The sequence below is a fragment of the Myotis lucifugus genome, unplaced genomic scaffold, assembly GCF_000147115.1.
Source record: "Myotis lucifugus unplaced genomic scaffold, Myoluc2.0 scaffold_31, whole genome shotgun sequence".
Lineage (NCBI taxonomy): Eukaryota > Metazoa > Chordata > Mammalia > Chiroptera > Vespertilionidae > Myotis > Myotis lucifugus.
This window is the reverse complement of record NW_005871079.1, coordinates 3,930,911-3,953,635: the sequence shown is the minus strand read 5'-3', so window position 1 is coordinate 3,953,635 and position 22,725 is coordinate 3,930,911. Positions and strand designations below refer to the sequence as shown.

Below are 22,725 nucleotides of genomic sequence, written 5' to 3'. Positions count from 1 at the left end.
GTTGGCCCTGCCCTCAGAAGTGTCCAGGTTCGATTCAGGGTCAAGGGCTCCCGTGGGAGGCAAGGAGTTGGTGTGTCTCTCTCACATCCATGTTTCTCTCTCTCTCCCCTTCCACTCTGTCTGAAAAGCAATGGAAATAATATCCTCATGTGAGGGTAACAAAAAACAAACAAACAAAAGATTACCTAGCCAGAGGAACCCACAAAAATAACAGAAATCAGGAAAGCATTTGCATGGTACCTTATTGATGTCCTTTGTTCAGTATAACCTGAGGAAGGTGAGCCTATTCGTCATCATTCCCAGCGCAGAGATAAGAACTCAGGCCCAGAGGCCACTTTCCACAACCAGTTACCGCCGAGGTAGTCCAGTTGCGTGGCCGCATCCCCTCGGTCCTCCCTCACCACGGGCTCAGCGAGCACAAGGCGAAACCATAAAATAAACCTGGGGTGAGAGTCAACGTCCCATTCGACCCACCCGATCTTCCTTCGATGTAGATAAGGTCGGAATCGCCTCCCCTCCACAAGAGGTAACCGAGACCACAAGGTATTGTGACAAAATTACGGGGCTGGAGAAGGCAGCGCGTGGAGGTGGAGCCCAGGGCTGACTCCACAAGTCGCAGACCCAGCTCAGGCTTCGGTGGAGGTGGCCGCAAGTCCGCGATGAGAGCCCGACCTGCCGCGGGGCGCTCGCAGGTACGCGGGACTCGGGGCGCCGGCCACGCCGAGGGCCGAGGGCGCTTTACCGGCGCCGAGCGCGGACCCTGGGGGCTGGGTCAGACGCACTGCTATCTCCCCGGGATCTGGCATAGCTGGGACGTACGGAATGCCCTTTCTAGCCCTCGGGTCGGCACCCGAGGCTGCCGATCCTCGCTGGGGTTTCCGGCAACGTGGGGCACGCACTCAGGGGCGCGTCCCGGGAGCGGGAATGGGGCTCGCGCGGAGCCGGGTCAGACGGCAACCTAACGGGGCCGGGGATTCAGCTCAGGCGGCGCAGACAAGACCCGGGCTCCGCTCCGGCCGGCGGCAGAGGAGGCCGAACGTGCCGAGCCGGGGCGGGGAGCCGGGAAGGTGCGGTGCGGAGCGGCCGGGGCGCTAGACCCTGAGCGTCCCCGCGCGCCCGGCGCCGGAGTCCCGCAGCCATGAGAGCGCAGGGCCAGGTAAACATCGCCCGCCCCGCCGCCCGGCCCCCTGGCCCCCACCCCCCCCTCTGGGGCCGCCGGGAACTTTCAGCCTCAAGTTCCGCGCGCGGGGTTCCCTCTGCAGCTAGTTCCCGGAGCTCTGAGAGGGAGGGCGGCCCCGGCGGCTGGGGACGCCTAGGAAAGAAGTGAGCTTGGTGTGGGGTTGGGGGAGGGGGGCGGGTAGGGAGAGGGGTGGAGACCCCGGTTGGGCCTTGGTCTCCGAAAACGTGGTCAAACCTCACCCTGGCTATCACTTTACATATTTTGTCTGGACTGGCACAGGGCATGTGCATGTATTATGTATTGAGCACATTGCATTTTAGGCCTATTACCAGGTGCTTAGCAAACGTGTGCGCTCCTTTCGGCAGTCTGGTTGTTAAGGGCGCTTTCTTTGGAGCCACATCACCTGAATTCGTTTCCCCAGCTCCACCACTAGCGCTGATCCTGGGCAAGTTGCTTAACCTCGGTGCTTTGGCTGCCTCGTCTGGAAAACGGGATCATAGTTATAATTTGAAGATTAAATGAGATGCTATATGTGCAGTGTACTTCTAATAATGCCTAACATATTTAGCAGGTGGCAAGGGTTTGTGACTTATTTCATCCTGGCAATAATCCTATGAGGTTTACCTATCACCCCCCCCCCCCCCCCCCCCACACACACACACACTTCCTCAATGGTTTACAGCAGGGGAGGAAAATGAAGCCAGGAGAACTTCGTTAAAGATATGTAAATATGGTTAACAATACCAAGCTGTACTCTTAAAACTGGTGAAGAGGGTGAATTCTGCATTATGTGTATTTTACCACAATTAAGGAAAAAAGAGATTTTCCACACAAAATCCATAAGGTGATTTGCCCTATACTCTGAATACAGCGATTGAACTGCTTCCAGCTGGGTTCCGCTTTTGCCTGGAATCCATGACTTTTGGGGTTGTGTAGTGGGGTAGCAGTGGACTGCCCTGGAAACTTCCTTCTGATGGACTTGGCACCAGAACAGTGAGTGGGTCCCGTTGTTGGGGGCAGCCCAGTGCTGTTTTTCCTTTCTCTTCATGAGTGTTGGTATTTCCATATCTCTGTTGTTTACAGATAAACTCCATGACTATTTTGGAGTGACTGCTTCTGAGTGACATGCAGTTGGGAGCAGTGAGAGTGGTCACTGTGTTTGCCTCAGAGATTGCATTCTTTCCCAGGGGTTGGAAGCACGTGTCTCTTCAAGAGCATCCCTGTCCATTATGATGGGAAACGAAGTCATTTATTCGGTAGCACAGACAGGTGCTTTCCCTGTTTTTCTTTTCTTTTTTTTAAATTTTGTTTTATTGCTTAAAGTATTACAGAGAGTATTACATATGTCTCCTTTCCACCCCCCCCCCTTGACATTCCCCCGGCCTCCCCTACCCCCCAGTGTCTTGTGTCCATTGGTTATGCTTATATGCATGCATACAAGTCCTTCGGTTGATCTCTTACCCTCCCCGGCCACCACCCTCCAACCCTCCCCGGCCTTCCCACTGTAGTTTGACAGTCTGTTCGATGCTGCTCTGCCTCTGTATCTATTTTGTTCATCAGTTTATAATGGTCTTTATTATCCATAAATGAGTGAGATCATGTGATATTTTTCTTTCATTGACTGGCTTATTTCACTTAGCATAATGCTTTCCAGTTCCATCCATGCTGTTGCAAATGGTAGGAATTCCTTCTTATTTATAGCAGCATAGTATTCCATTGTGTAGATGTACCACAGTTTTCTAATCCATTCATCTGCTGATGGGCACTTAGGCTATTTCCAAATCTTAGCTATGGTGAATTGTGCTGCTATGAACATAGGGATGCATATATTCTTTCTGATTGGTGTTTCTGTTTTCTTGGGATATATTCCTAGAAGTGGGATCACTGGGTCAAATGGGAGTTCCATTTTTAACTTTTTGAGGAAACTCCATATTGTCTTCCATAGTGGCTGCACCAGTCTGCATTCCCACCAGCAGTGCACAAGTGTTCCCTTTTCTCCACATCCTCTCCAGCACTTGTCGTTTGTTGATTTGTTGGTGATAGACATTCTGACAGGTGTGAGATGATACCTCATTATTGTTTTGATTGGCATCTCTCGGATGATTAGTGACTTTGAGCATGTTTTCATATGTCTCTTGGCTTTCTGAATGTCCTCTTTTGAAAAGTGTCTATTTAGGTCCTTTGCCCATTTTTTGATTGGGTTGTTTATCTTCCTTTTGTTAAGTTGTATGAGTTCCCTTTGTTGGAGATTAAACCCTTATCAGTGATAACATTGGCAAATATGTTCTCCCATGTAGTGGGCTTTCTTGTTGTTTTGTTGATGGTTTCTTTTGCTGTGCAGAAGCTTTTTATTTTGATGTAGTCCCATTTGTTTATCTTCTCTTTAGTTTCCAATGCCCTAGGAGCTATATCAGTGAAGAAATTGCTTTGGCATATGTCTGAGATTTTGTTGCCTTTGGATTCCTCTAGTATTTTTATGGTTTCCCGTCTTACATTTAAGTCCTTTATCCATTTTGAGTTTATTTTTGTGTATGGTGTAAGTTGGTGGTCTAGTTTCATTTTTTTTGCATGTATCTGTCCAATTTTCCCAACACCATTTATTGAAGAGACTGTCTTGACTCCATTGTATGTTCTTGCCTCCATTGTCAAATATTAATTGAGCATATTGGTTCCGGTCGATTTCTGGGCTCTCTATTCTATTCCATTGATCTATATGTCTGTTCTTGTGCCAGTACCAGGCAGTTTTGAGAACAGTGGCTTTGTAATACAGCTTGATATCTGGTATTGAAATCCCACCTACTTTGTTCTTCTTTCTCAGGATCACTGCAGCTATTTGGGGTCTTTTTTATTCCAGATGAATTTTTGGAGAGTTTGTTCTAGGTCTGTGAAATATGCCGTTGGTATTTTAATGGGAAATGCGTTGAATTTATAGATTGCTTTGGGTAGTATGGACATTTTAATGATGTTGATTCTACCAATCCATGAACACGGTATGTTCTTTCATCTGTTTATGTCTTCCTCTATCTCTTTTTTCAATGTCCTGTAGTTTTCTGAGTAGAGGTCTTTTACCTCTTCAGTTAAGTTTATTCCTAGGTATCTTAATTTTTTTGGTGTGATGGTAAATGGGATTGCTTTTTTAGTCTCTCTTTCTGTAAGTTCACTATTGGTGTATAGAAATGCCATAGATTTCTTGGTGTTAATTTTGTATCCTGCTACATTGCCGAATTCATTTATTAAGTCTAATAGTTTTTTGATAGAGTCTTTAGGGTTTTTTTATGTACAATATCATGTCATCTGCGAATAAGGACAGTTTTACTTCTTCTTTTCCAATTTGGATGCCTTTTATTTCTTCTTGTCTAATCGCAATGACTAATACTTCCAGTACTATATCGAACAGGAGTAGTGAGAGTGGGCATTTCTATCTTGTTCCTGTTCTTAGGGGAAATGGTTTTAGTTTTTTTCCCATTGAGTATGATGTTGGCTGTGGGTTTGTCATATATGGCTTTTATTATGTTGAGGTATGATCCTTCTATTCCCACCTTGCTGAGAGTTTTTATCAAAAATGGGTGTAGGATTTTGTCAAATGCTTTTTCTGCATCAATTGATATGACTATGTGGTTTTTTTCTCTCAGTTTGTTTATGTGATGTATCACGTTTATTGATTTTCGGATATTGTACCATCCTTGCATCCCTGGGATAAATCCTACTTGGTCATGATGTATGATCTTTCTGATGTACTGCTGGATCCGATTTGCTAAGATTTTGTTGAGGATTTTGGCATCTATGTTCATGAGGGATATTGGCCTGTAATTCTCTTTTATTGTGTTGTCTTTATCTGGTTTTGGTATGAGGGTGATGCTGGCTTCATAGAATGAGCTTGGAAGTGTTCCTTCCTCTTGAATTTTTTGGAATAGTCTGAGGAGGATAGGTTTTAGTTCTTCCTTGAATGTTTGGTAAAACTCCCCTGTGGAGCCGTCTGGCCTTGGGCTTTTGTTTGCTGGAAGCTTTTTGATGACTGCTTCAATTTCTTCCATAGTTATTGGCCTATTGAGATTTTTAGATTCTTCCTGATTGAGTTTTGGAAGGTTGTATTTTGCTAGGAATATTTCCATTTCCTCCAGGTTGTCGAGTTTGTTGGAGTAGAGCTGTTCATAGTATTTTTTTAACAATCCTTTGTATTTCATTGGGGTCTGTTGTTATTTCACCTCTGTCATTTCTAATTTTGTTTATTTGGGTCCTCTCTCTTTGCTTCTTGGTGAGCCTGGCTAGAGGTTCATCAATCTTGTTTATCCTTTAAAAGAACCAGCTCTTGGTTTCATTGAATCTTATGTATTGTTTTTTTGGTCTCTATGTCATTTATTTCTGCCCTGATCTTTATTATCTCCTTCCTTCTGCTCACTCTAGGCTTTTCTTGTTGCTTTCTTTCTAATTCTTTCAGTTGTAGAGTTAGATGATTTACTAGAATTTTTTCTTGTTTTTTGAGGGTGGCCTATAGAGCTATAAACTTCCCTCTAAGGACTGCTTTCATTGTGTCCCATAGGTTTTGGATTGTTGTGTTTTCATTGTCATTAGTTTCCAGGATGTTTTTAATTTCTTCTTTGATCTCATTGGTAACCCAATCAATATTTAATAACATGCTATTCAGCTTCCAAGTGTTTGAGTGTTTAGAATTGTTTTTATTGTAGTTTATTTCTAATATTATGCCATTGTGGTCTGAGAAGATGCTTGGTATGATTTCAACCTTCTTGAATTTGGGGAGACTTTGCTTGTGACCCAATATGTGGTCTATTTTTGAAAATGTCCCGTGTGCACTTGAGAAGAACGGATATTCTGCAGCTTTGGGGTGAAATGTTCTGAAGATGTCAATTAAGTCCATTTGATCTAGTGGGTCATTTAGGATTGCTGTTTCTTTGCTGATTTTTTGTCTAGAGGATTTACCCAGTGATGTCAGTGGTGTATTAAAGTCCCCTACTATGATTGTATTGTTGTCGATCTCTCCCTTGAAATCTTCCAGGAGTTTTTTTTTTTTATGTATTTGGGTGCTCCTACATTGGGTGCATATATGTTTATCAGGGTTATATCCTCTTGTTGTATCAATCCCTTTAGTATTATGAAGTGGCCTTCCTTATCTCTTATTATGGCTTTCACTTTGAGGTCTATTTTGTCTGATATAAGTATTGCTACCCCAGCTTTTTTTTCATTTCCATTTGCCTGAAAGATATTTTTCCATCCCTTCACTTTCAGTCTGTGTGAGTCCCTTCTTCTGAGGTGGGTCTCTTATAGACAGAAAATATATGGGTCATGTTTTTTTTATCCATTCAGCCACTCAATGTCTTTTGATTGGAGCATTTAGTCCATTTATGTTTAAAGTTATTATTGAAAGGTACTTGTTTGTAGCCATTTTTATTTTTTGTGACTGTTTTCTTTCTTGGGTTTATATTTCTTCTTTTTACCCCAGTCCCTTTAGCATTTCTTGCATTGCTGGCTTGGTGGTGATAAACTCCCTTAGCCTTTTTTTGTCTGTGAAGCTTCTTATTTCCCCTTCAATTTTGAATGATAGCCTTGCTGGATAGAGTATTCTTGGATTCAGTCCCTTGCTTTGCATCAGTTTGTAAATTTCCATCCATATTTTCTGGCCTGATGTGTTTCTGTTGAGAAATGGGAGATCCCTTTTATGTAACTTTCTGTCTTTCTCTTGCAGCCTTTAAGATTCTCTTTGTCCTGAACATTTGCCATGGTAATTATGATGTGTCTTGGTGTGGGTCTTTTGGGTTCATCTTGCTTGGGACTCTCTGTGCTTGTGTGACTTTTTTCTTCCCCACCTCAGGGAAGCTTTCTGACATTATTTCTTCAAATAGGTTTTCTAATCCTTGTCCCTCTTCCTGTTGTTCTGGCACCCCTATTATTCGTATATTGCTTCGTTTCATGTTGTCCCATAGCTCCCTTAGGCTCTCCTCCTGTATTTTAATTTTTTTCTCCAATTGCAGTTCAGTTTGGTGTGTTTTGCTTCCTGTCTTCTAATTTGCTAATTCGGTCCTCTGCTTCTCCTAGTCTACTGTTGAAACTTTCCATGGTGTTTTTTATTGCAGCTATATCACTCTTCATTTCTTCTTGATTCTTACGTAAGTTATTGATTTTTTCCCTCCATCTGGTTTATGCACGCTAAGACCCTTATTCTGAGTTCTTTTTCTGACATATTGCATGCCTCTGTTTCACTTAGCTGCTTTCCTGATCCTTCCTTCTTTCCTTTCCTTTGGGGGTTTCTTTGTCTATCCATTTTTGGTCTCACCAACTTATCTAGATGTTGAGTTGTACAGGGGCTGCTCCTTGGGTGGCAGTGGTTTCTTGGGCTCCAGTTGCTCCTCAAGTGGTTGCAGTAGTGGCTGCTCCTCAGTTGGCAGCGGCTCCTCTGGTGAGTGCTGTCCACAGCAGTGGTGTCTCCTCTGGCTGGTAGGTGAGGCTGCTCACACAGCTGCTGTTCCTTGGACAGGGGTGGGCTGATCACAAGGCTGCTGCTCTTCAGGTGGGGGCGGGCTGAGCATGGCTGCTGCTCCTTGGACAGGAGTGGGCTGCTCACATGGCTTCTGCTCCTCGGTTGGGCGCAGACTGCTCACGTGGCTGCTGCTCCTTGGATCGGGGCTGGCTTCACGCTGCTGCTGTTCCTCAGATGGGACAGGCTGCTCGTGAGGCTGCTGCTCTTTGGACAGGGGCAGGTTGCTTACAGGGCTACTGCTCCTCGTATGGGTGTGGGCTGCTCGTGCAGCTGCTGCTTCTCAGATGAGGGACGGTCTGCTTGCATGGCTGCTGCTCCTCGGGCGGGAGTGAGCTGCACGTGCGGCTGCTGCTCCTCAGATGGGGGCGGGATGCTCACCCAGCTGCTGCTTGTCGGACAGGTGCAGACTGCGTGTGGCTGCTGCTCCTTGGACCAGTGTGGGCTGCGCAGGGCTGCCGCTCCTCAGATGTGGTCAGTCTGTCTGTTCGTGTGGCTGCTACTCCTCGGACAGGGGCAAGCTGCTCGGGCAGCTGCTGCTCCTCGTATGGGGGCTGTCTGCTCGCGTGGCTTCTGCTCCTCGGGCGGGGGATGGGCTGCTTGTGTGGCTGCTTCTCTTCGGGCGGGAGCGAGCTGCACGTGTGTCTGCTACTCCTCGGATAGGGGCAGGCCACTCACCCAGCTGCTGCTCCTCGGACAGGTGCAGGCTGTGTGTGTCTGCTGCTCCTGGGACCAGTGTGGACTGCGCAGGGCTGCTGCTCCTCAGACGTAGATGGTTTGCTTGCGTGGCTGTTGCTCCTCGGACTGGGGGAGGCTGCTTGGGCGGCTACTGCTCCTTGAATGGGAGCGGGCTGTTCGTGGTGATGCTGTTCCTCATATGGGTATGAGCTGCTCACACCGCTGCTGCTCCTTGTATGGGGGCAGACTGCTCGTGCAGCTGCTGCTCCTTGGATGGGGGCAGGTTTCTCGCACACCTACTGCTCCTCAGACAGGAGGAGGGTGTGGGCTGCGCAGCTGCTGCTCCTCGGATGGGGGTGGGCTGCGTGGGGCTGCCGCTCCTCAATCGTGGGCAGGCTGCTTCTCCTCAGACGGGGCAGGCTGCTCACGTGGTTGCTGCTCCTCGGACGAGGGAGCGGGCTGCTCACATAGCTGACAGCTGCTGCTCCTTGGACAGGGGCAGGCCACATGAGGATTCTGCTCTTAGGCCTGGGGCAGTCTGCTCGCGGGGCTGCTGCTCCTTGGACAGGAGAGGGCTGCTCACGTGTCTGCTGCTTGCGTGGTTGCAGTGCCCCGGCTAAGGCATTGGGCCGGTCAGAGGGGAACACGCTTCGGAACTCACAGGAGCCTGCGCCCAGAGTGCCTGGAGACTCGTTGACTGTGGGACCACAGCCGAGGTAGCAGGTCCCTGGCAGGGGTGTCTGTAGAGTCCCAGGTGTTACCTGAGGGCACCCTGGGTGGGGGTGAGGCCTGGCTCCCAGTTACAGCAGCTCTCCTCTTTTAGTTTCCCCCTGCCCCAGGCCTTCACTACCCTATTGTCATTGTCCGTGGGTTATGCATATGCATACAAGTTCTTTGGTTGATCTCTTCCCACTCACCTACCATCCTCTACCTTCTTTTCTTTTTTTAAATATTATTTTTATTGATTTCAGAGAGGAAGGGAGAGGGAGAGATAGAAACATCAATGATGAGAGAGAATCATTGATCGGCTGCCTCCTGCACACCTCCTACTGGGGACTGAGCCTGCAGCCCAGGCATGTGCCCTTGACCAGAATCAACCCTGGACTCTTCAGTCCCCAGGCTGGGGCTCTATCCACTGAGCCAGACCAGTGAGGGCCACCATCCTCTGCCTTTCGATTGCCTCCAGTATGTACCCTGACCAGGGACCGAACCTGAAACCTAGGTATGTGCCCTGACTGGGAATCGAACCCATAACCTTTTGGTGTATGAGATGTCTCTCCAACTAATTGAGCCACACCGGTCAGGGCTGCCGAGCATGTTTTTAACTTTCTCATTGATTTCCCTCTGTTGCAACCATAAAAGGAACAGAATATGGTAATTATAGACTGTCTAGAAATATTAGCAGGGTGGTGGAAGAGTAAAGAATGAAGCCAAAAGTCAGAAAAGGTAGTTTTACTGCTGACTACATGCCTCTTGGCCTCAAATAGATTACCTCAGTTTCCTTATCTATAAAGCAAATGGTCACCATTTACTGGTTACTTCTTTCTGAGAGCTGTGCATGTGTTGAGTCAGACATTCCTTTGGAAAGCTGATGAAAGCAATAGCTCAGGGGCTGAAAAACAAACTAGAGTGGAGAGCTTGCCTGGTGGGAACTAAGGTGAGCTAGTGAGTGCAAGCTATGTCGATAAATGGCTGTCCACCTGGCCCCAGCAGATTGGTCCCAAGTTGAAATACAAACCTAGTATTGTCTTTTTTTTTTCCTTGTTAAAGGAAATGCAGATGTACAGATTCTTTCCTGAATGTGAAACCTCTTGGTCTTTACATTTTACTAGTTGCTTCAAAAGATTTTTAGAAGTATATATTTTAATTGATTTCAGAGAGGAAGGGAGAGGGAGAGAAAAATAGAAACATCAATGATGAGAGAGAGAATCATTGATTGGCTGCCTCCTGCTCACCCCCTACTGGGGGATCGAGGCCAAAACCAGGGCATGTGCCCTGACTGGAATCGAACCCTTGGTTCGTAGGTTGATGCTTCAACCACTGGGCCATACCGGCTAGTGGTTTTTAAACATATTTTATGAGTTGAACAAAACTGCTTTCTGCTTGTGAACAGAAATATATGTGTCTTTTGTTTTCCACTGTGGGTTGGTTTTTCCCTCATTTTGTCTGTTCCACTCCCCCTTTAACTTTTTTTTAAAAAAATATATTTTATTGATTTTTTACAGAGAGAAAGGGAGATGAATAGAGAGTTAGAAACATCGATGAGAGAGAAACATCGATCAGCTGCCTCTTGCACACTCCCTACTGGGTATGTGCCCGCAACCAAGATACATGCCCTTGGCTGGAATCGAACCTGGGACCCTTGAGTTTGCAGGCTGATGCTCTATCCACTGAGCCAAACCGGTTAGGGCTAACTTTTTTATTGATATTTCTTGAGATATAATTCATACATCATATAATTCACACATTTAATGTGTACAAGTTAGTGACTTTTAGTATATTCACAGAGTTGTACATTCATCATCCCAAAAAGAAACCTCATACCCCTCAGATGTCTGCCCCAGTCTCTCTATCCCCATCAGTCCTAGGCAAGCACTGATCCACTTTCTGCCTCTATAGATTTGCCTATTCTGGGCATTTTATATACATGGACTCAAACAATATGTTTTTCTTTGTAACTAGCTTCTTTTACTTAATGTTTTCAAGGCTCTTCTATGTTGTAGCATGCATGACTATTTTATTTTTATTTAATATTCCATTATATGAATACAACACACTTTTGTTTATTCTACATTTAATGGATATTTAGGTTGTTTCTGCTTTTTGGCCATTATGAATAATGATGCTATGAACATCAGTGTACAAGTTTTTGTGTGGATATATGGTTTCATTTCTCATGGGCAGATACCTAGAAGAAGACTGGATCACATGGTAATTCTGTGTTTAACTTTTTGAGGACCTGTCAGACTGTTTTCCAAAGCAGTTGCACCACTCTGCATTCATACCAGCAAACTATGAGAATTCCAATTTCTTCCCATCCTTGCCAACACTTTGTATTGTCTGAATTTTTTATGATAGCCATCGTAGTAGTGTGAGGAGGTATCTCATTGTGGCTTGGATTTGAATTTCCTTAATGACTAATGATGTTGAGAGCTTTTGCATGTGTTCACTGGCCATTTGTGTATCTTTACATAAGTTATATTCAGATCCTTTATGTAGCAATGATTTTTGATCCAGCTCTTGAGATTTTCTCCTGAGAAATACATATATTCACACCCACACAAAACTTGTTATACAGTATGTAGGGGTTCATGTCCTTCTTGCTATCACTCTATAGGTCTGAGGATACCCACAGAGGGCATGCTGCACAGTGGGGATTTTTTCTGAACATTTCATATGCTTGATATTACTCGTTATTACCTACTGAGGACCTCATGGGATTTGTGTGGAGATCAGATGTTTAGGAAAGTGATTTTGTAAACTCTAAAACACTATACATTTTTAGGTATTGGTATAGGTGCAAGTTCTGCAATAAGTGATGGTGAAATGAAGCTGTTTAGGTGCCTCTGTTTGAATCCTAGTGTCACTTAAAAAAAAGTTTTTATTTATTTATTTTAATCCTCACTCGAGATTTTCACCATTGATTTGTAGAGAAAGCGTGGAAGAGAGGAAGGAGTGGGGAGAGAGAGAAACATTGATGTGAGAGAGACACATTGATTGGTTGCCTGCAATGAGGTATGTGCCCTGGATCCGGAATTGAACTTGTGACCCTTTGGTCAGTGGGCCAACAGTCTAACCACTGAGCAAAACTGACCAGGGATGTTTTTATTTATTTTGGAGAGAGAGAAAAAGAGAGGGCGGAGAGAGAAAGAGAAACATGACTGAGAGAGAGAGAAAAATCAATCGGTTGCCTTCTGTGTGTGCCATGACCAGGGATTGAACCTGCAACAGGCATGTGTCCTGACTGGGAATGGAACTGACGACCTTTCAGTGTACAGGACGATGCTCAACCAACTGAGCCACACTGGCAAGGGCTCTACTGTCACTTTTATGAAGTGTCATTATTATGTTCTTGGGCAAATTATTCAACCTCTCTGACTCAGTGTCCTCTTTGGTAAAAAGGAGATAATCACTGCCCCCACTTCCCACCCAGGCACAATTAATATAAACAAAGCCTTTGCATTGCCTAGGTGGGTGCATAGAATGTGCTGAATAAATTGTTAACCTGCGGCAGTGGTGGACTGAATGTTTGTGTCTTCCAATATCAGGAGTGGAAGCCCTAATCTGCAATGTGATGGTATTTGGAAGTGGAGCCTATGGTAGGTAATTAGGTCTTGAGGATAGAGCCCTCAAGAATGGGATTAGTGCCTTTATAAGAAGAGACACAAGAGAGATGATCTCTCTGTCTGCCACGTGAAGGTACAGGGAGAAGGTCTTGGTCATTGTAAACCAGGAAGGGGGCTCTCACCAGAACTTGAGAATGAGGGCATTCTGATCCTGGATTTTCAGTTTCCAGAACTGTGATGTGAGAAATAAATGTGTTGTGTGCGTGCGCGCGCGTGTGTGTGTGTGTGTGTGTTTTGTTTTGTTTTTTTTGTATAAACTACCCAATGTATGATATTCTGTAAGGGTAGCCCAAACTGACTGAGATATCTGCTATTCCTATTATTTTACAGAATGGACCAGGTTATTATCTTAGAGTGGAACAGTTTAATCTTTGTGAAAACATCTCTCTTCTTTCTGGAGACCATAGATACCCTCTGTTGATCTTTCAAAGAGCCAAGAGCTTTTTTTTTTAACTTTAAAAAAATATTTTTATTGATTTCAGAGAGGAAGGGAGAGGGAGAGAAAGATAGAAACATCAGTGATGACAGAGAATTATTGATCGGCTGCCTCCTGCAGGACCCACATTGGGGATCAAGCCTGTAACTCGGGCATATACATTGACTGGGAGTTGAACCATGACCTCCTGGTTCATAGGTCATGCTCAACCACTGAGCCTCCCCAGCTGGGCCAGCCAAGAGCTTTTTGTAAATTAAATCTTATAATATTAGAAAAGGGAATTTTCCTCCCAGCAGTATTTTAAGTCCCTAAGCACTTGTATTTTTCTAGGAATTTGACCATTTCATCCACATTCTCCAACTTGTTGGCATATAGTTTTTAAGAGTATTTTTTTTACAGTCCTTTGTATTTCTGTGGTGTTAGTTGTTACTTCACTGCTTTTATCTCTGATTTTGTTTATTTGGGTCCTCTCTCTTTGTTTCTTGATGACTCTGGCTAACAGTCATCAATCTTGTTTATTTGTTTAAAGAACCAGGTCTTGGTTTCATTGTTCTTTTGTATTATTTTTTTAGTCTCTATGGCATTTATTTCTCCTTCCTTCTACTTACTCTGGGCTTTTCTTGTTCTCTTTCTAATTCTTTAAGTTGTAAGGTCAAATAGTTTATTATAAATTTTTATTGTTTTTTGAGTTAGGCCTGTAGTGCTATGAACTTCCTTCTTAGGACTGCTTTTGTTGTGTCCCAAAGATTTTGGGTTGTTGTGTGTTCATTTTCATTTATTTCCAGGAAGTTTTTGATTTCTTTTTTTATCTCCTTGGTAACCCATTCATTGTTTCATTTAGCCTCCATGCATTTGAATGTTTTTGAGTGTTTTCATTGTAGTTGATTTCTAATTTCATTCCGTTGTGACCTGAGAAGATGCTTGATATAATTTCAGTCTTCTTGAGCTTGTAGAGACTTGTTTTGTATACTAATATGTGATCTATGTTTCCCTCTCATTGATGTTTCTATCTCCCTCTCCATTCCTCTCTCTCAAATCAATAAAAACATTTTAAAAAACCTTTTTTTCTTTTCACGTTTCCTTTCCTAGTTCTTTCTCATTCTTTTAGCAAAGACTTTGAATTTGTCTACATCAAACATGTGGTTTGTCACCATCAGATTTTAAGAAGTAAAATCTTGTTGCAATGTTCTTTCTGCTGTGCTTCACTGAGAAAATAAAAGGAGTAATCTCCATTGTATGGAGGACATAAAATTGCCACAGAAATTCCTCTGAGAGAAAAATCTGTAATCTTGACACCCTAAAAAGCTCCAATGCAGGAATACTTTCAGTGAAGGAATACTTCATGTGGGTACTGCTGGAGGCTAAGTCTTTAGACATGTCTTTGCAATTCCCACCCTAGCCTCAGGCCTGTGATTGGATTTAAAATTTGATTATGTTTTAGGTTGAGGCATAATTGTGACTAACACTCAGCTTGAGACCTACACTATTTCCCGCCTTTGTCCTCTGCCTTTTCCTCCCCCAAATAACAACAATGAAAAAAAAACACCTCCCTGTGTATAAAAACACACACCCAGTCAATAAAGATTGCCACTATGGTTGCAGAAATGGCATAATCTCCACTGTCAACTACCGCCACCTTGACAATCTACTGCTCCAGTGGTAGAAGACAGCACCTTGGCTATTTGTCCCCCATAGATTGTACTACTGAGATAAGGGAGTTGTAGGAGGAAAGTTTCCAAGTTCTTGTTAATCACACAGGTGTCCTGTTTACACCTTTGGAGGGAAATTGTATAGAAGGAGTCCTGAGGTTCTATTTTAAGTGTGTTAATTTTGTTGCTCATTCAGCAATCATTGGGTCGGGCCCTGGGGCAACAGAAAGGACTGGGCCTGTGGAAACGAGTCTAGTCGGGGAAAGTAGACCTGTGAAAGCCATTTCAAGTATGAGAGGTCCTAGATGGAAAGTTTGGAGGTCAGGAAGTACTTTTCTGTGAAAATTAAAAACATCAAAGTTAGCCCGGCTGGCATGGCACAGTGGTTGAGCATCATCGACCTATGAACTAGGAGATCACAGTTCGACTCCCAGTCAGGGCACATGCCTGGGTTGCAGGCTCGATCCCCAGTGTGGGGTGTGCAGGAGGCAGCCAATAAATTGTTATTGATGTTTCTATCTTTTTCTCCCCCTCTCCCTTTCTCTCTGAAATCATTAAACAAACAAACAAACAAACAAAAAACAACATCAAAATTTAGATCCCAGGCCACCAACCAAAAGCTAATTTTACCTTTCATATCACCATGGTAAGGTAAACTTTATTGAGTCTTAGTAAGTCCCAGAGGGAATGAAAAGCCTTTAATTTCTCTATGCTTTCACCAGCCCTGTTGTTACTGGAAAGGGGACCTGGCTCTGAATGAGTCTGCCTCGGGCCAGCCGGTAGTGTGTGGGTTCTTGACTTCATGAGGGAAAAATTTCATAATATGAGTCCAGATGTATACCTGGCCTCTATGAGAACCTACAGACCTGTAAAGAACTTTTGTAAGAGCTTATTTGAGCCCAAACTGATGACAGTTGCCAGGAAGCAAGATCTCATAATCTTGTTAACTCTCCTGTAATCCAATACTGCCTTGCTTTCGTCCCCCTCAAGTAATCTTCTTTAGTTCCCTCCTGAATTTCAAATGCATAAAGGAAATGGCAAAACTGTCATTCTTGGGATTACAGGATAGTTAACAAGATTACGTGCTCTTTTGAGGGTGGTTGCTTCTTTCTAGAGGGTTTGTAAAGAGAGGATTACTCTGGCATTTCAAAGGTGTGTTACCTCGATGCACAAGAACAATGGACAGGGCTGGCTGGAAGCAAAGACAAACCTTTTACTAAAAAAAGTTATATGTCTAGAAAGTGATTACCCACCATGATCAGATCAGATCACCTGGGAGGTAACTTTCCTTAGAATCCCTTTTTGTCTACAGCCCATAAGTTAGGGACCCTTTTTGGAGCTGTTTTTAATACTTTATTGGTACACATGAAGCTTAGTGATTCATTTATGATCTGCTTTCTCCTTATTCTATATTTCTTCAGAGCTTGTCTTATATTTTCTAGAATTCCCAGTATGCAGCATAGTATCCCAAAATATTTGTTGAAGGAATTCAGATACTTAGAAATTCAGAATGAAGAGCTATTTGAGGGCATACCAACTCCCCTGTGGCACATTTCTAGGGAAGCGATAGTTGCTGAAGCTCCCAGAGAGAAACTTTATGACAGTTGAGTTCGTTTTGGAGGATCTGTCTTTAGGTGGGTAAGGGGAGTTCAGAGAAAGCCTCTCTGCATTTGCTGGTTTTCCAGTACCTACAGCTGAGCATAAACAGTATACCCAAGCAGCATATTTCAGGGTGGCATGTCTTGAGCTCCTTCATAATCATCTTGGAAACTATGGACAGTGTGATAATGAGGTTTCACAACTGGATTTGTAACATGTTTTCTGGCCCAGTGCATTTCCTTCAATTGTAGGATGAGAGGAGGTGTAAGAGTGGGGTGGGGACTGCACTAATGTAGGGTTTGAAAAAGCCCCCTTTTAGATTCTAGAATGCTCGCTGCCATTTCATCATTGCTGTAATACATATGTATGTATTGTGGACAAAAAAAGGGGCTCTGTAGTAAAACTGATAAGTCCTGCCCACCTGGCATGGATCAGTGGTTGAGCATCGACCTATGAACCAGGAGGTCACGGTTCGATTCTCAGTCAGAGCACATGCCCAGGTGTGGGCTCCATCCCCAGTGTGGGGCATGTGGGAGGCAGCCAATCAATGACTTTCTCTTGTCATTGATGTTTATATATATCTCTCTCACTCTCTGTTCTTCTCTGAAATCAATAAAAATATATTTAAAAGACAAACAAGAAAACCTGACAAGTCCAGTGACAGAAAGTAATGTCACAGGTTAATCTGATAATAAGTTCCTAGCTGGGCAGGTGATGGTGGGTAGTTATGCCTCAGACATAACATTTTTAGTAAAAAGTTTCTCTTTGCCTTAAGTAAGCCCTATCCATTTTTCTTGTGCATCTAGGTTAAAACACCTTTGAAATGTCAGAGTAATCCCAGACCCCTCAAGAAAGCACATAATCTTAACTATCCTGTAACGCATGCCTTCCTTTGCTTTCTCCCACCTTCAAGTGACCTCCCTCCCTCCCTTCCTTCCTTAATTCCCAATGCATAAAGGCAACTACAAAACTCTCACTTTGGGGAGCATTTGAGATCTTGCTTCCTGGCAATTGTTGTTAGTTTTGGCTCAAATGCATTCTTACAAAATTTTTTCTACAGGTTTGGATGTTATTTTTCACTGACTGGACAAAGTTATATCCACACACGTTTTTATGCCATATAGAGCTAAGCTATCTTCATATTAGAAGGCCAAGCTCATCAGCTGGTTGGGTTCCACTTGAATTTAGGGACAGTTATAGGCTGTGCAATCTGAAGCAACACAGCCAACGTTAAGCCATGCTTACAGACTGTGTAGCAAATTATCAACCTACATAAAGAGGTAAACTGAGGCAAGCTCACACTAGCAGAAAGTGAGTTCACTTGAGAATAGCAGAGTGATTGCAGTTTGTGGAACACATGCTATAGCAAACTACAGGCAAGTTCACTGAGGGCTTGGGACAGGCTGTATTTGTGGGCAGGGTGTGCCAAGAGGGGGAAGTTCACCCAGAGTCCAAGCAGTAAGTTCATTGGTTTGAGGATGGGAAATGACTCTTGGCGGATGTTCACTGGTCAGGAGATAAGTCTCAGTCATCAGGCATTTACAGGAAATCAGTCTCTCAGTTAAGTTCTATTCTTCTGAGGGTGTATTCTTCATTTTATATCCTCTGGTCCCATGTTATATTAGAATTTTTTTTTTTTACAGAATCTTGTTGAGGTTGCATTTCTCTGATACTCTTGCCAGCTTCCTATGAAATCTTAGCCATTGTGGGACTTGATGAGTGAGAATTTTGAAGTTTGAGAGCTTGATATTCCCTCTGTAGGATTATGCTGTAAGATGTAAAAATGATTTATAGCAGAATTAAGGGAACATACCAGTTATATCTTTACTTCCTTGCTAGAGTTTTCGCATTTAGGGATCTTTCGCTAAGATGAGATTATGAACCAGTAAACTTGGTGAATATCTTTGTGTTCACATTTGCCTTATTGGTGTCTATGTGGTCGTAATAGAAGCCAGTAAATGCTTGGCCTGTTTGGGGTTGGTCTTGCCATTTTAATTAGTAATCACACTACCTAAATATATGTTGTCTACCTGAACTGCTGTGGTTACACTGCTTTCTCACCTAATTGAAATATAAAAATAACGACACTCTCTGTTCAGTCCCAGAAATCCTGGATTGAAGGTGTGTTCGACAAGAGAGAATGTAACAAAATCATACCCAGCTCCAAAGACCCTCACAGGTACAATTTTTAATTCCATTTTTCTTTTTAAAGTAACACTACTTGGAGGACTATTTGTGGAAACTTAAGAAATATGACTTGTTTAAAGGATTTGTTAAGATCTATAAAGTTAGTGCTAATTCTTAATTGATGTTTGTTTGTCTTTATAAAAATAGTACATGATTACTAGAGAAATCTGATAAGAACAGGAACTTGTCAATTTTGTACCTCACTCCAATCCCAGGGCCCATTGACAGTGCCTGCTAGATAGTAGGCTCCGGAAAAACATCTGTTTAATGACTGAATGAAATATAAAGAAAAACACATTTATCCTAATGACATCACCCTGGTAGAGCCACTGTTAATATTGTGGTAGATTTTCCTCTGTTTTATTCTTTATGCTCCTGTTCCTCTTAGTGGGAGGAACGATATCAGGAAATATCTTGTGTTTACAACTATTCCATTGGTTTTGGATAAAAAGTTTACAACTTTTGAATATTGAATATTCAAATTATTGTGAATGTCCCTTATCCTCCACTAAAGTGTCTGTGGAATCAGTAACTGGGATATTTCAGGACACTGTGCTCAGATTATACAGTTAATTTCAGCTCCATTTTCCTCCCATAGGCTTTTTGCTTGAGCAGATATGGGCAGCAGAATAAAATGGTTAGAGCCTGACTACTCAGAGTTCTTGATAGCCCTCTGGAAGATATACCGCTAGAACAAAACTCAAAACAGCAGCTAGTGAAACACAGGGGCAGGATGGGTTACAGAAAATCTCCCAGTGTGGTTAGGTCCTTGAAATAAGATGGCATGTTATTGTCCTTGGAAAAAATAAATTACTAAAGGAAAATAGAAGAGCAGTGTAGTTGACCTTTGAACAATGTGGGGGTTATTTGCACTGATCACCTGTGCTGTCTAAATGTATAACTTTTTAAAAATATATTTTTTATTGATTTTTAGAGAGAAAAAGGACGAGAGAGAGAGAGAGAGAGAGAGAGAGAAAGAGAGAGAGAGAGAGAGAGAGAGAAACGAGCCTACAACCCAGGCAAGCTCTGAATGGGAATCAAACTGGCAACCTTTTGGTGCATAGGATGATGTCAAACTAAATGAGCCACACTGGCCAGGGCAAAATGTATAACATTTGACTCCCTTAAATCTTAACTTCCTTCGCTGTCTGAGGGAGATTGATTCCAGGACCCCTTTGGGTACCAAAATCCATGGATACTCAAGTCCCTTATATAAAATGGCATAGAACAATGAATGTAATTGGCCTTCCTCATTTGTGGGTTCCCAACCTTGGATCAAAAATACTGTTGAGCCTGGCTGGTGCAGCTCAGAGGTTGAGCATTGACCCATGAACCAAGAAGTTACCAGTTTGATTACCATTCAGGGCACATGCCCAGGTTGCGGACTTGATCCCCAGTAGGGGGCATGCAGGAGGCAGCTGATGGATGATGTTCCATGGAAGAAAGCAGATATTTACTGTATAAGCATTAAATATGTCTTCAAATACGTCAGTAAACTAACAGATATCATTTCTTTAATTTAGATGTACTGCAGGATGCCAGGTCTGCCAGAATTTAATCAGGTAAGACAGATAAATAAGATTTCTTTAAATTTTTAGGCACTGTGTTTCAAATTCATTGGAATAGTTTTCACACATCTTGAATGGACTCAATGAAAAGGCCTTAATGGTGCATTTTATTTCCTTTGCAAGGGAAATTTAAAAAATGAAATGAGATATTTTTGAAGGAGTGTGAATTGATTATTTGAATGTAATAGGTTACTTGAATTTCCCAGACATGTAAATGGCTAAAGGCCCTTGACAAGAGCTTCTACCAATTGAAGTACTTATAAAGCATTACATTTTCATTTTATTATCTTGCATTTTATTTGGATAATGAAGATGCTTTGTGCACATACAACACTGTATTTAATTTATGACTTGTAAGTGACGTATGTGTCTACCAGGCTCCAAGTCTGACACTAATTCTGATGTGAGTTTTTTCCAACACCAAGTGTCAGATCCCACAGGTTAAGAGCTCAAGACTGCTCCCCGTCTCCTACTCCCCACTTCAGATGCCAGTTGAAAGTCTAAATCAGGGGTCCTCAAACTATGGCCTGCGGGCCACATGCAAATACAAATATTGTATTTGTTCCCGTTTTGTTTTTTTACTTCAAAATAAGATATGTGCAGTGTGCATAGGAATTTGTTCATAGTTTTTTTTTAAACTATAGTCCAGCCCTCCAACGGTCTGAGGGACAGTGAACTGGCCCCCTGTTTAAAAGGTTTGAGGACCCCTGGTCTAAATTGTCAGTGCTTCTGATGGCTGGGCTATAGATTGGAAGTTCCCATGACCCCCTCCACAGTTCAGTTAATTTACTAGAGTAGCGTATATAACTCAGAAACATTTACTTACATTTACCAGTTTATGATAAAGGATATTATAAAGAATACAGATGAACAACAAGATGGAAGAGATGCATATGGCAAGTTATGTGGGAAGGAGTACAGAGTTTCCATGTCCTCTCCAAGTATGCCACTCTCTCAGCACCTGCACGTAACCACCAACCCAAAGCTCCCTGACCCCATCCTTTTGGTTTTTTATGGATGCTTCATTACATGGGCATGATTGATCAAATCAGTGGCCATTGGTGATTGAGTCAACTTGCAGAACCTTTTATCACCCCTTCCAAGTAGGTTTAAGAAGCTCTGTGCCCATGTATATTGGAGATTTTTAGTTTTTATTTTTAATTATTTTATTATTATTAATTTTTAATCCTCACATGCGGGGGGTAGAAGGGGGAAAGAGAGAGAGAGAAAGAAGGAGGGAGGGAGAGAGAAACATCAATGTGAGAGAGATAGATGGATTGGTTGCTTCCTTTCCTGAGCCTGAAACTGAGGTCCATGGCCTTGACCGGGAATTAACCCACAGTCCTTTAGTCCACAGGCCAATGCTCTGTCCACTGAGCCAAACTGGCTCGGGCTCAGTATTCTTTTAAAACATTCTCTCAATCATTGTAATGTGCAGCTAACGAGGTGAACCACTGAGGGTGTTTCTAAACTTAGAAGATTATCCAGTGTGAAAAAATCCAATATAAATCTTAATGAGACATTTAAAAATTATTAATGTATGTCACCTATACATTGCATTAGAGAAATGTAGAAACATTACATCTATTTTCTATTCTGAAATTGTGTTCTTTCTATTTTGAAATGGTTTTTTACCCCAAATTTAAGGTGTTACTGTGGGCGATTGATTGGAGACCATCTTGGGATGGATTATAGCTGGACCATGTCAGCTGCCAGTGGTGGTGAACATGAACAATGGTCTGTTGAAAAGCACACAACAAGAAGCCCTACAGATACCTATGGTACTATTAATTTCCAAGATGGCAAGCACATCCACCATGCCAAGGTTGGTTAATAACCCACATTATATTACTGGTTTCTCACAGAGGATATAACCTCCAATTTTATCTCCTAATTATATCACCAAGTGTAGATGATCAGATGACCAGGTTTTATTGCAAAGTAGATCCATGTTATTAATCTCTTGACCTGACCTTTCTTTTCCCTTTATGTCTGAGAGGCATTCTTCCTTTCCCAAGTGTGGTATGGCCAGCTCTTTTTTGGATTGAGCTCTTTCAGCGAGCTTATGCCCTCCGTGGAAGATGGCTTATTGCTCTTGAGACAGTTGCCAATGGGCTGTTCTTATGGAATGCAGAGAGTTACTACCAAACAGCAGGCATTAGCTGAAGCATGGTCCTAGCAATTATTACTGACGTGTGGCTAGTCATGCCTGCTGTGTCCTTGTGAGAGCCTCTTCTCAGGAAGAAAATGGGGGAATTTCTTTCTGCCCTGAATTCTAGTACTGGGCTCTCCAGGCAAATTTTCCTCATGTTCCTAATATGGTAAATTTGCATGCGATTTCCATAGTATTGACAGGGTAGCTATCTCCCAGATGTTTTTTTCTTGAGCTTGTTAACCACATGCTGATTTATTAGAGGCAGTTTTCCCAGGAGAAAAGCTGGGTGGAGAGCCCACATCAGGAAAGCTCAGAATCAGCTATATTCTGGAGTGTGACCATCAGTTTGATGGGTTTGAAACAACAGTTCTTTCATAGTGAAATCCTATATAATAAAGAGGTAATATGCAAATTAACCCTCACACCCTCACAAGATG

General features: G+C 42.9%; 1 protein-coding gene across 17 annotated transcripts in view; it reads left to right on the top strand.

Annotated features, from left to right (window-relative positions):
- Positions 1 to 278: 278 nt before the first annotated feature.
- The window catches only part of TRPM6 (transient receptor potential cation channel subfamily M member 6), a 121,737-nt gene continuing 99,290 nt past the window's right edge, over positions 279 to 22,725 (top strand). For 6 of the 17 annotated variants that reach the window (XR_002828738.1, XR_002828737.1, XR_002828735.1 and 3 more), the window contains exons 1-4: positions 279 to 692; positions 18,478 to 18,557; positions 20,089 to 20,127; positions 21,781 to 21,958. Coding sequence is in view for 10 of the 17 variants with exons in the window: in XM_023752374.1 (XP_023608142.1) it covers positions 660 to 692; positions 18,478 to 18,557; positions 20,089 to 20,127; positions 21,781 to 21,958 (330 nt within the window). In the remaining 7 variants the exon portion in view is untranslated. Of the gene's footprint in view, positions 693 to 1,104; positions 1,157 to 12,317; positions 12,668 to 18,477; positions 18,558 to 20,088; positions 20,128 to 21,780; positions 21,959 to 22,725 lie in introns of those variants that run through there. The other 11 variants (XR_002828734.1, XM_023752372.1, XM_023752371.1 and 8 more) reach the window with 8 other exon arrangements.